Source organism: Argentina anserina, chromosome 4, assembly GCF_933775445.1.
Source record: "Argentina anserina chromosome 4, drPotAnse1.1, whole genome shotgun sequence".
NCBI classification, from domain to species: domain Eukaryota; kingdom Viridiplantae; phylum Streptophyta; class Magnoliopsida; order Rosales; family Rosaceae; genus Argentina; species Argentina anserina.
In genome coordinates, this window is record NC_065875.1 from 21,697,735 (window position 1) to 21,710,290 (window position 12,556).

Below are 12,556 nucleotides of genomic sequence, written 5' to 3' on the forward strand. Positions count from 1 at the left end.
CATCTTGAGAAGTGAAATTAATTTATTTACACTTTTGATTTCATTTTCGGAACACAGTTCTCATAAAAAAAATCTAAGTTTAGATTATCTAAAAAACACCATGTGGGTGTAGCTAATACGTATTTCATTCCACTTTGTTTTTCCCTTTTATCTTTTTAGGAGAAAATTCTGCTAAATACCATGTACTTTTGGGGTTTCATCAATTCAGTCTCCTTGAACATTCAATTTAATTAGAAAAATCCTTGTACTCTCCGATCTCATCTAATCGATCCAACCCGTCACTAGTCCGTCAATTATCTCCAACCACTTGCTAACGTGGCAATGGAAGACCAGCTTGTGGGACCTTTTGTAGGGAAACTTCAAGTACATGACCATCAATTGCTTTTCCTCCAATGGCGAAACCAAGAACCAGCCCAAAGACCACACCACGAAATCCAGTACCACCATCACCACCGACGTCGTTCCTCTTCCACTACTTACTCACCACCCTCCTCTTCTCCCCCAAAACGCACCATTTCAGACTCCCCAAACGCTCCTCCACCTCATCACCACCTCCATTGGGGAGGAGGAGTGGAGGTGGTGATGAGGTGGAGGAGCATTTGGGGAGTCTGAAACAGTGCGTTTTGGGGGAGAAGAGGATAGTGGTGAGTAAGTAGTGGAAGAGGAACGGCGGGGTGGTGATGGTGGTACTGGGTTTCGTGGTGTGGTCTTTGGGCTGGTTCTTGGTTTCGCCATTGGAGGAAAAGCAACTGATGGTCATGTACTTGAAGTTTCCCTACAAAAGGTCCCACAAGCTGGTCTTCCATTGCCACGTTAGCAAGTGGATGGAGATAATTGACGGACTAGTGAACGGCTGGATCAATTAGATGAGATTGGAGAGTACAAGGATTTTTCTGATTAAATTGAATGTTCAGGAGGACTGAATTGATGAAACCCCAAGAGTAAGCAGAATTCTCCATCTTTTTAACATAGAATTCCCTATACTTCTCTCAAATGCATGCATATGATAAAATAGAAAATTAGATTTCTCTAATTAAGCTTCCAGATACCATACCATAGTTTAAGTGTATCATTTTCAAGATTTCATATATGAACACTAGATCAAATTATCAAAGGTTAATTTACGGACAAGTAATGGTTAGGTCGAGGAGGCAATTAGTCAACTAGATCAAAAGGTTAATTTGGGATCGAGCTTAAGTCACAAATTTTAGTTGGTAAACACAGTAAACTTGAAATGATTAAGGGGACATCTCGCTTCCCCAAGATACCCACCTCCTCCATTTTGTCAAAGACATGCATATAATCGCATGCAACGCATGTTTTGGGCAGGATGATGATCGAGTATTTGAACTGACTAATGTGTTTCAGTCAAGCTTTATCATATCATTGACTATAATCAAAGGTAATTAACAAGCTTCTGTTTATATGCATGATGATGAAGATGATTCATTAGTAGTAATCCAATTATCATAATCAATTAAGCATGTTTTAATTTATCAAATTTGCATTGGCAATTGAACATCATCATCTGCCATTTGCCTTTGGTTGTTTGGTGGCTTGAAAATCACTCGCGGACCCAAGAAAATATAGAATTTCTAGCTCCTAGGTATTGTTTCATGTTTTCGGTTTACCTGTTGATCGAATAGTGCAAGACAAGTATGTCATTGCTCATTGATTTGATCAAAGGCCAATACTTTCGTTTTCTTTCTTCCTTTCACAAAGCTGTTCCTCTTTTATGTAAGGACTTGGGAGCGCTGCGGAGAAGCGTGTAGAAAAGTACTTGGAGATTTGTCTTATTTCTCTGTTTGGTTCAATCCCGATCTTTGTCTTGATCTCGTAGCTTCCTCTTTTAGGCAGGGGAAATCTTGATAGGTTGTTTGTTTTAAATATACACACTGGCCGGAGAGGGGCTTAGGTACTAGGTGCATGATTATTGCTCTAATCTTTATTAGGCATACTGAAGTTGATTTACTTAGATGAACCACGTTTTGGCAATCTCTTAAGAGTCCGTTTTATGTGTCAGCTTACGAGAGAGAGTATAACATAAATTTCATAACTATTAGCTAATAGTAAGTACAAACACCTTTTGACTATATGAACATAACTATTAGCTAGAGAGACATTGCAACATAAATTTGTAAGAAAGACTGCAAAGGCATAAGTAGAGCCTGTAGAGGGCGTGTCGTTGAGAAATTTGCACTCGTATATATACTGAAGATGCGTACACTCACTATTTCCACAAGACCACAACCCCTATTTTTTTTTGTTTTGCAACGGGTGGGAAGAAAAGAATTGTTCTTCGAAACTGGTATGGATTAATATCATCTTGATTAAAGTTGTCATATATAGATTAGCATAATCTTGAAGAAGAAATAACAATTCCTTTCTCAGTTTTGGGATCATTTGGATAAACAACTCAGATATTCATGATGAGCTCTACTAAACGGGTCAAATGAAAACTTCTCCTTCACTTTTGTGTCGAAAGTTCACCAATTATTTCATCATTCATGTGTAACGATATTCCTCTTGATAATGTCAATTGCAAAATTGGCCAAAAAATGAAAAAAAAAAGGGTGTTTTGATGTTGGCAGAATCTGGTAGCTGGGTTTTGAAATCAGCTGCTTTTAAGCACTAAGGTCGCTATAGAATAAGATGTTCTAAATTCTAATCCCATGGGCTAGCAATGTGTATATAATATAAAAAACATAGCATATACCAGAAAAGAAAAGATCCATATATAGTGGTAATCATTCTGGCCCCATATATAGCAATGAGCACCAGAGAGCAAGTCTAGGTCAACTCTGAAATCGATTCGAGAGAAGGGAAAGAAAAGAAATGTACCACTGTCAAAGTGTTAATTGAGGTTGATAAGATAGACTTTAGGGTCTGGCACCAGTTCATTCGATCATGATATGAGTAGTTTTCCATTCTCTGCTTTCTTTGATTTAAGGTTTAGGGTTAGCCTTTTCAGCATATATATATATATATATATATATATATATATATATACATTAAGTGATATCATTGCTACTGACAGTGGATCCTGTGGCCAAAATGGCTGCAGATCGTAGTAGTGATTGATTCATAGGTCAGGCACAGACAGTGACGGAATCTAAAAAAAGATTTTAAAGGGGCTAATATACATTAAATGTATCATTAATTATGTTTACACTAAATGTACCATTAATTATAATATTAACACCTAATTAGGGGGGATTTCGCCGGAGGGGCCATGCACCCCTTTGGCCTCCAAGAAGTTCTGCCATTGGGCACAGAGGAATGATGTGTGTTGATGAATTCTATTAAACCGCCTTGCGTACGAGCAGGTTTTTGCAACAAATTTAACTCATCATTTGGCCCACGGGCTTTTTCCATGGGTAGTCCGGCCCGGTCCAATCAAAACCCGGCCTTATGGGTATAAAACAGGATAAAAACCTCGGTCCGGCCCATTGGATCTCTAAGACCGAAGCCTGACCTAGTCCTAAAAGTCTGATCAAAAGTACGGTCAAAGCTTTTAAAAAAAAAATTTATATGTATTTATTTGTTATATATGATAATTAATTAAATTATTTAGTTATATTGTTTATTATATTTAATTAAATAATTACCATATCATATTTTTTTATAAAAAATATATATTATACATAAATATAATGGGTCCAGCTCGGCCCATTAAAAAAACTTGGCCCGAAAAAGCTAATAAAACCGGGCCCGTCGGCCTTGATTTTATTAGCAAACTCGGCCCGACCCTAAAATAAAATCATCGAGGCCCGCCCTGAGCCCGGTAATAATAGGGCGGAATGGGTCTAGCTCGATCCATTGCCGACCCTTAAATTTAAGTGTATATTTTTTTGGAAGGGAATTCAAATGTGCACTTTAATGAGTGCTCCTAGCTAGCAATTCTCAAAGATTACTAGCAAATACTTTCTTTGGATGCAAAATCGATCGTTGTCAAATTAAGAACCATTGTTTGAGAAGATTATAGAAAGAACCCTAATTGAACTGACATGCATCAATATCTGCACCATTAATACAGAAAGCTGTATGTGCCTTCTACATCGAACATTACTTTTATCGCATTAATCTAGAAACAACAAGTTCGATCATATAATGAATCCGATCCTACACAGAAGGCAACAAGAGGAAGGGGATGATGGACGGGCTCCATAACACAGTAGAAACGCTGTAGATGCCCAGATAAGTGGGTGACAACACTTAGCCCCATCAGCCTTGTATGTTTATTTGTATGGCATACTATTTGACAAGATCGAAAAGTGATCGAGCAAACAGAGAGACCCGACTAACAACACATTACACATGCACGCTTCCATGCACATTATCTTGCTAGCTAGCTTCATTACTTAGTCAAGTACATGCAAACTCTCCCTCTCCGGTAGGAGCCAGGCCGCCGGTTGGTAAGGGAGCAATGACAAACCCTCTAGCCACACCCATATCGGTTCGATTGCACACGTGCAGCCTTGCCTCCTTGTCCCTTGAATGTCACTCCTCAACCAACTTGAAGCTATGTTGCGCATTTTGGCATTGTCGATCGATCTACAGTCTTCTCATTTCTCTCTGGAATTAAATAGATTAGCCTTTTACCCTGTGCATTAACACGATTAATCTTCCTACTCCCTATTAATACTGGTTGAAAACTTACTATCATCATGGTCCTTATTTTCTCAACTATTATCCTATATATTTATCTTTTTATTTTAATTTTGTGTTTGTTTTACCATAGTACCCTTCCAATATATTTGTTATATGGACTAACTTATTTATAGGAAATGAGGTTTTTCAGAATTTTGAAAGATTAGAGAAGCTGTTGATACCAAACGAGGGCCTCCGGTTACAATAGTGGAGATATATTGTTGTCATCGTGTCACTACAAAAAAAGTAAGCAAATGGTGTTTCTATCGATCTTCACTTGATCATTAGCTAGTTAGACCATGGCTTTTGTTATTGCTTGCGCGCTTCATATTAAGTCATCGGACTTAAGAGATCGATTAACTCCAAGATGTGGATCCCTTATAGATTAGCTTAACGCTTGTAAAAATTCATTATAGCTGTAGCATGTTTGGGGTTTATAACATTTGGCAAGATTTTGCTCGTTATTAAAATTCCTTGCCCCGGTGGATGGAAGTATTGGTGTATACAAAGAGGCCATGGTCCAACAAAGCGAAGCCGAAGTTCTATGGGTGCATCTGGGAAGCCTTTTTTGTCTTGCCCATTATCAAGGCACCGAATATTCAACCTTAGCTTGGGCTTTTTTTTTCTTTTTCTGATTTTATTGCCATTTAAGTTACCTTAAGTTTCTGTTCTGCCCATTTCTATATACTGAACCTTCGTCTTGCTCTTTACACCCTCCATCAACTTCATCTCTACACCATTTCCCTCGACGGCTCTACCAATATCTCGTCCACCGGCTTTGCTACTCACCCATTTCCTGCAAGGAGATCTTTTTTTTTGAACCAGGCAACCAGCAAGGAGATAGTTCAATAAGATGCCACAAAAGAATTCTATCATTTTCGGTTGTTCTCAAGTTCGCATGGACGTCTTGTTTACATTTCAAATGTTAGGTTTTGTTTTGGTATGGTTGAATAGAACATATGGAGAATGGTGACAAACCATATGCAAGAGGTAAGGGGAATCAATCTTATGCATGCAAATGTATGTCTCCATGTTTAGCTTGTAACAAAGTTGTCCAATAAGAATCAATGTATGATAATTATGATAGAATATAGGACTCTGTGTGTGTATGATATTTGATAGATTGTATAATACAATCTAATAAAAGGAGAATCAATATGATTATAATCCCACATGCAAAGACGGTGGTAGACCTACTTATATAGCAAAACGAAAGAAAAAAAAAACTACATCCAATTGGATATATGCCATTTAGGTAGACCTTCATGTAAGAAACCAATCAAAGAAATTAAGGAATCGATTATATACAAGTACGTGACAGCACATAGTTACAAATGAGAATTTGATTCTTGAATATGCTTATGCAAATCATGTGAGGTATAGAACTATTAGATATTTCCAATGGCAATGAGTTTCATTTGATTAATTATGCGCTTGCTAATAGCTATATATGAACTACCCGTTAGCAGCAAGGTCCACCCAAGTAGGTGCGATTAGATTATACCGTTGGCATTTGGCAAACCAATTTGCTTAAATAACTATATGTTCTAGCTTCCTCGTCTTTAACCTTTATCCACCCAGCTTTGCTTAGCTTGTGTACAATGATGCATTTTCGACACTTTATAGTTAACTACAACCCTTTTAAGTATGATTTAGCTCCCTAACTAATCTCTTTTCCTTTGCCATGGAAAAGTGTCTATATGTGTGTCTTCCTAAAGACCGAAAAGAAAGATGCAAGAAAACCATGGAAAGAATAATATGCAGCACATGACCTGTTGCTGTAAAGCCAAGCTGCATAAAGCTATGCTTGATTCTCTTGAGCAGGAAAACATATGCGAATGGAAAACCAAATATGCAGAATACCCTAATATGTTAATACAATAAGAAAACCTCAAATATCTTGATCAAGCTCACGTCGGTTCCGACTCAAGATTAGCCTATGGAGAAACACAAGAAATATATATAAAAAAAGAAACACAAGAAATAAACGTATATCGTCACATAATAAGTGTAAGATGATTAACACCTGGTAATTTAGCATGCTTAATTACTTGCTTGGCTTGAAAAATAACGGACATTAATTGTCAAACGCAAGATTGATAACCCTATGCTAATTAGTCCGAAATAGCTAAAAACAACTGTAACTGAAAGTCTAAACCTGATCCTGGATCATGAGCACTCCTGGATCATGAGAACTCTGGTTAATAAAACCAACAGAGTAAGTCAATACTAATAGAAACAAAACTTCTATATGTTTCATACTCCAAATAGATGGTACCTGACGATAACAAATGCATGTAACAAGAACAAGTAAATGGAGTGGCCTAGCGAGTATCTTCCTTTGGTTTTCTCGTCGAATCGATCAAACTTGAGCCAACTGTTAGAGAGGCTGTATATTAAATTTTATTTCCACTACAAGTCAGACGTGCCTAAGCGTAAATTATGAAGAACAAGTCTGGGGTTGACGTCGAGTCCTGAGTCATAAGTCGTCTCTTCGATCATACTCCAAAGTCTGCATTGACCTATAAGCTTGGCTGCTTGGGTCAAGTCGTCACTTCTGGAGTAGTTACTCATTTGCCAAGAACGTTAGGTTAGTTTATTCTCCTAACAGTGAAATGTTACTTTCAGAATATAGTAATAGGTGTCAGCTAGCTGCTTTCATGGCCACAGATGGCAGATTCTGGGTCTGCTCGAAGACTTCCACGTATAGGAGCCAAGGAAATTCATACAGATATGATTATATGAAAGATTCAAAGTCTAAATCAAAGACAAAGGAAATGGGGAGGAAATGCATGCCCTAGAAAGCTCCAGCCCCATTTTTAGCTTATATACGCAATCGAATTTGGATGCTCCGTTGGACATCATGGCGAGCTGAGGGTATATAGCTAAGGTAGCAACTGCTAGATAAGGTAGTATATAACCGATTCAAGATCGATATATAGGAGGTGGCTATTTTGATTACACATACAGGGCTACACGTACGTCTTTATAGCATGCACTTCGTGGTTGACCCGTCTTGATTCTAGGAAGGAAGTGTTCCGACTTCGAACAATCAGTACTCGTTTTAGAAGGAGCTCTCTATATTTTGGTAGTAGAAGAGGTAATTTGACGGCGAGAGAACAATTTGACGAAGTTAGGGCGCTAGTTTTTACTTGTATCATACTAAAGCGAAACGATCAATTACCTAATGTGATCGAACCGGTCATAGAAAGAAATGTATACTGAAATCGCAACATTAAGTGACCACTTCACCAAAATCACCACCATTCAAGCATATTCATTCACCCAAATAATATCATAGAAACACAATTGAAAGAGCAATACAATAATACAGAAGACTTAATAGGGTTATTCGAAATCGATAGAAAATAATGTGAGTCACACAATGATTGTAACCCATGTGCTTCTCCGGAATCAATAGTATCCGAATTATTTAACCCTCAACCACAACATTTTATTTGGCCACCATCTCCCCCAAATCTCAACCTCAGCTTCCCTCTTATCTTCCGATGAAGAACCTAATTTGAGTAATTTCGCAAACCTCAATGGTAGGATACCACACCTCAAATACCAATCTTGACCTTTATACATAATTTTCTTATTTTTCTTAATTATATCATTCAGATTTATATTCGATAGACAGTATTAAATGCGAGTCGCATTCGTATTATGAGTTATATCATGCCTACATTTAGTGAGCCGTGTCATATTTGTGTAAAATTATTACCATCCACAACTGAGTCGACTATGAGTCCAATTGAGTCGATCAAGGATATCAACTACTCTCAATTAATTGACGACACATACTCCTCTTTTACAACACCTGCACAAATTAAAATTATGTCATGTTCTCATACAATATTTCATATTACACTCATCTACTTCTTATTACAAGTTTCGAGCCGATTAAAATTGTCCTAGACTTGCTTCAACTGAGCTAACTGAAGTCTTTCATGAGTCAATTTGTGTCGATCAACATTACGAACCAGTCGATCAGCTTTACCGGCGAGTCAATTGACATCGTTTTAACTTAAGTAATTAGTAATTAGTAATTAGTGAATGGTAAAGAGCTAGTCGTCCACCTAGGGATAGTCGTCAGAAACACAAAATATCATAACCCCAAGGAGACAGTTCCACGTGTCCGTGATCAAACACCGCAAAATTCTCACCAATTGTCACCAGGAGACGACACCTCGTCAAGGCGTTAACGTCTTCGCCCGCGTTGGGCCCCACCGACAGACCCAGCCAAAGCCGTCTCCTTTTCCACATGGTGTAATGACCGCCCTGCCCCCGAGGACACGGCCCCCCACGCTGAGAGGGGCATTATGGTAAAAAGAGGGGGTGGGGGAGGGGTAGAAGACAAGCGAAACGGCTCCAATTGTGTGTAGGTGTAAGAGGGAGAGAGAGGAGTTGCGTTGTGTTGACAACTGCCACCCAATACCAGAGTGGCCACAGCCCAACAACATCAGCAAACAAAGCCTTCTACTTTCCTTAACCCTTCCTTCACTTCTCATCTCATTCTTCCATTCCAAACCCAAAACCTTCTCTATTCTCTCTGATCTGCTCTGTTCTGTTCGACTCTAGCTGGGGAGGATAAAGGAGTTCTGCTATACTATCTCAGTCGCCGGAATCTGGTTTGGAGCATATTCTTGGTAGAATTTGATCGATCTAGATAATGTGGTGGATGATGGGTGAGGGAGGAGGTCCTTACTGCTCTAAGAAGACGGACGATTACTGCGCTGATGTTTGTGGCCAGGTACTTTTTTTGGTTTGATTATATGATTTTTTTTTATCTTCTGCAGTGGATTTGTGGGTTTGGGTTATTGTTTGCTCTGGCTCTGTGATTATCGGTCGCGCAGATAATGTCGCCGCAATGGGATTCAAACATGACTAGATTTGTGTTGAAAAGATTTGAACTGAATCAGGACCAGTTTTACTGTATTTTTTACCGCGACTTGTTTCGTAATTGGCCCTGTTTGTGTGGGTCTGATTACATAGTCTGGTGTTTGGTCATCAGATCATAGAAACATATAACCGTGCCTTTCTTAAATATAAATTTTGGTTTGTAAAAACATGAAAAATCATGAATTTTTCAACTTTATTCCTTGGGCTGAGATTTTTCTTGAATAAAAGTATGTTTTTGGTGAGCCATTTAGCTTTGAGTAGTTTCATCATCCTCGGACTGGTAAAAATATAGGCAAGTTGAAATCTCTGTGCCACCCATCTGACCGGTCTTAACTACAACTCCCATATTTCTTTCTTCCTATCTTTCCCAGCTAAGTTAATATCTTAGCTTTCACTTTTTTACACGATTCCCGTCCTCCTCTTAGCTCTTGGAGAAGTCGAAACCTATAGAAATACTACTGTTAGTGTTTTGTGCGGAACCAACAAAATTGTTAGTGTGAATCTGATACAAAAGCTCTATGATTGAATTGATTGGGGAATATGCCTGTAGGTTTCTGATTTCTATGTGCTTTGCTATTTTGCAGGAATCAGGTAGACTAATAAGCATGTCAAGAGTGCGTTGTATTCTCCGTGGCTTTGATTTAAGAGCTCTCATCCTGCTCATCATGCTTATTCCAACATGCATCTTTGGCATATACGCCCATGGACAGAAGATCTCTTACTTCTTGCGGCCGTTGTGGGAATCACCGCCCAAACCTTTCCATGAGATCCCACACTATTACCATGAGAATGTGTCCATGGAGAAGCTCTGCAAACTTCACGGTTGGGGCATCCGCGAGTACCCTAGGCGTGTCTACGATGCTGTGTTGTTCAGTAATGAGATGGACATCCTTACAATACGATGGAAAGAATTGTATCCCTACATAACCAAGTTTGTACTTCTGGAGTCAAATTCAACATTTTCTGGAATTCATAAGCCTCTGCATTTTGCAACAAATCGGGAGCTGTTTGATTTTGTTGAACCCCGGTTGCAATATGGGACGGTTGGAAGACATTCCAAGAGAGGGGACAATCCATTTGTTGAGGAGGCGTATCAGCGATTAGCATTGGACAGACTTCTCCAAATAGCTGGTATTACTGATGATGACCTGTTGATAATGTCAGATGTGGATGAGATCCCAAGCGCGCACACTATCAATCTCCTGAGGTGGTGTGATGATATCCCTGAAGTTCTTCATCTTCGGCTGAAGAACTATCTTTATTCCTTTGAGTTTCTTGTGGACAATAACAGTTGGAGGGCCTCAGTACACAGGTATCGAGAGAATGTGACCAAATATGCGCATTTTCGCCAGACAGATGAAGTCCTGGCAGATGCAGGGTGGCATTGCAGCTTTTGTTTTCGCAAAATCAGTGAGTTCATATTTAAGATGAGGGCATATAGTCACAATGATCGAATCAGATTCAATAAGTATCTCAACCCTACAAGAGTTCAGAGAGTAATATGCAATGGAGATGATCTGTTTGATATGCTTCCAGAAGAGTACACATTCAAAGAAATCATCGGCAAAATGGGTCCTATTCCTCACTCCTACTCAGCTGTTCATCTCCCATCCTATCTGTTGGAGAATGCGGAGAAGTATAAATTCCTATTGCCTGGGAATTGCATGAGAGATAGCTAGTGAGCACCCTCTTTTCAGTAAGTTTTTGATGTCTGCTGTAAAGATAGTTGGTCATGCAGCTTTGTGACTCCTCATGATGGGTTCAACCGAACAATCGATGACTGGTGTATCGCTGTCATAGCTGTCCCTCATTCTCAGCTACATTTATATCTCATTCTTTGGAAAGGTTTCGGGGCTGAACAGAGACCTTTGAGCATTTAGGGTAATGTTGTGTACATAACTTTAGGGTAATGTTGTGCACATAACTTTTACTGGAGTTCTGTTTAGTACAAAGGTGGAGCATGCCTATCTATTTGGAAGGGAAGAGCTTGCTTCTGGGCTTGAATCAGTTGTCACAAGTCTTATGTTCTCTTATCTCTGAGATTGAATGATTCATGGATATACCGAAATTATAAGTACAAGGGGTGCCTACTGCCTACCCTTCCTTGTTGGGAAAATTTTGCTCATGAGACATTATTCGTTTATGCGGTGAATCTGACTTTGTTCGTGACAATCTGAATTGCTTTTAGATCTTATATTGATCAAACTGCATGATATATAATGCAGTCTATGCAGTCTATGCGACTTTTACAGTATTAGGTTCATCATTTCATCCTGTCATTTCAGGTATTTGTTCAAATTATCACTGAACGTTGCATGACCGTGTAAAATCATCAACATACATTCAAGACTCAAAAGCCTTGCATTTTGGTTCTGGTACTAATATACGAGGGAATTGTATGAAACATAATTTCTGCTCAACTTAAACTTAGTAATGGAAAGTTTGCTCTGCTTATTTCAACTTTGGATGTGTCTTGTTATCTAAATATTTTATTTCATTTTCACGTATTATTTTGTTGGGAAGAGATGGAGATAGTTTCAATGATGAACTGTAATCTGCGGTTTGTTTAATACAGAACGATACCAAAGATGAATTCTTGTACACATGAAGCTGTTTATTGAATTATTCATAAAATACAACACTATTGGGTTTTATATTCACTGCCAATCTGTCGCTGTAGTACTTTCGCCTATTCTCTGGTTTCGACAGATTAGCTCAACTTGTGCTGTCTAAAACATCACAGCAGAGTTTATTTTGATGAGCACAAGACATAAACAAGACTGCAGGACTGAGACAGAGCATGAGTACTAATATATCAGTGATAATACCAAAGAGACCAACTACTGATTCTTAAACATTGATAAAATGAATCCTTTTATTAACTTCAGTCAAAGTAAATCGAGGATAAAAGATCATCATCTAAGAAAATTTGGGAATCGAAAAAAGTCATAGAGGCATAGAACTGGTATACACATCCAAGTATTTTATGTGCATATGCTAT

General features: G+C 38.6%; 1 protein-coding gene across 1 annotated transcript; it reads left to right on the forward strand.

Annotated features, from left to right (window-relative positions):
- The first annotated feature begins 9,066 nt into the window (after positions 1 to 9,066).
- LOC126790427 (uncharacterized) lies at positions 9,067 to 12,009 on the forward strand. The gene is made up of 2 exons (XM_050516649.1): positions 9,067 to 9,406; positions 10,140 to 12,009. The coding sequence occupies exons 1-2, from the start codon at positions 9,326 to 9,328 to the stop codon at positions 11,232 to 11,234; spliced, it is 1,176 nt and encodes a 391-aa protein (XP_050372606.1). The 5' UTR covers positions 9,067 to 9,325; the 3' UTR covers positions 11,235 to 12,009.
- The last annotated feature ends 547 nt before the right edge of the window (positions 12,010 to 12,556 follow it).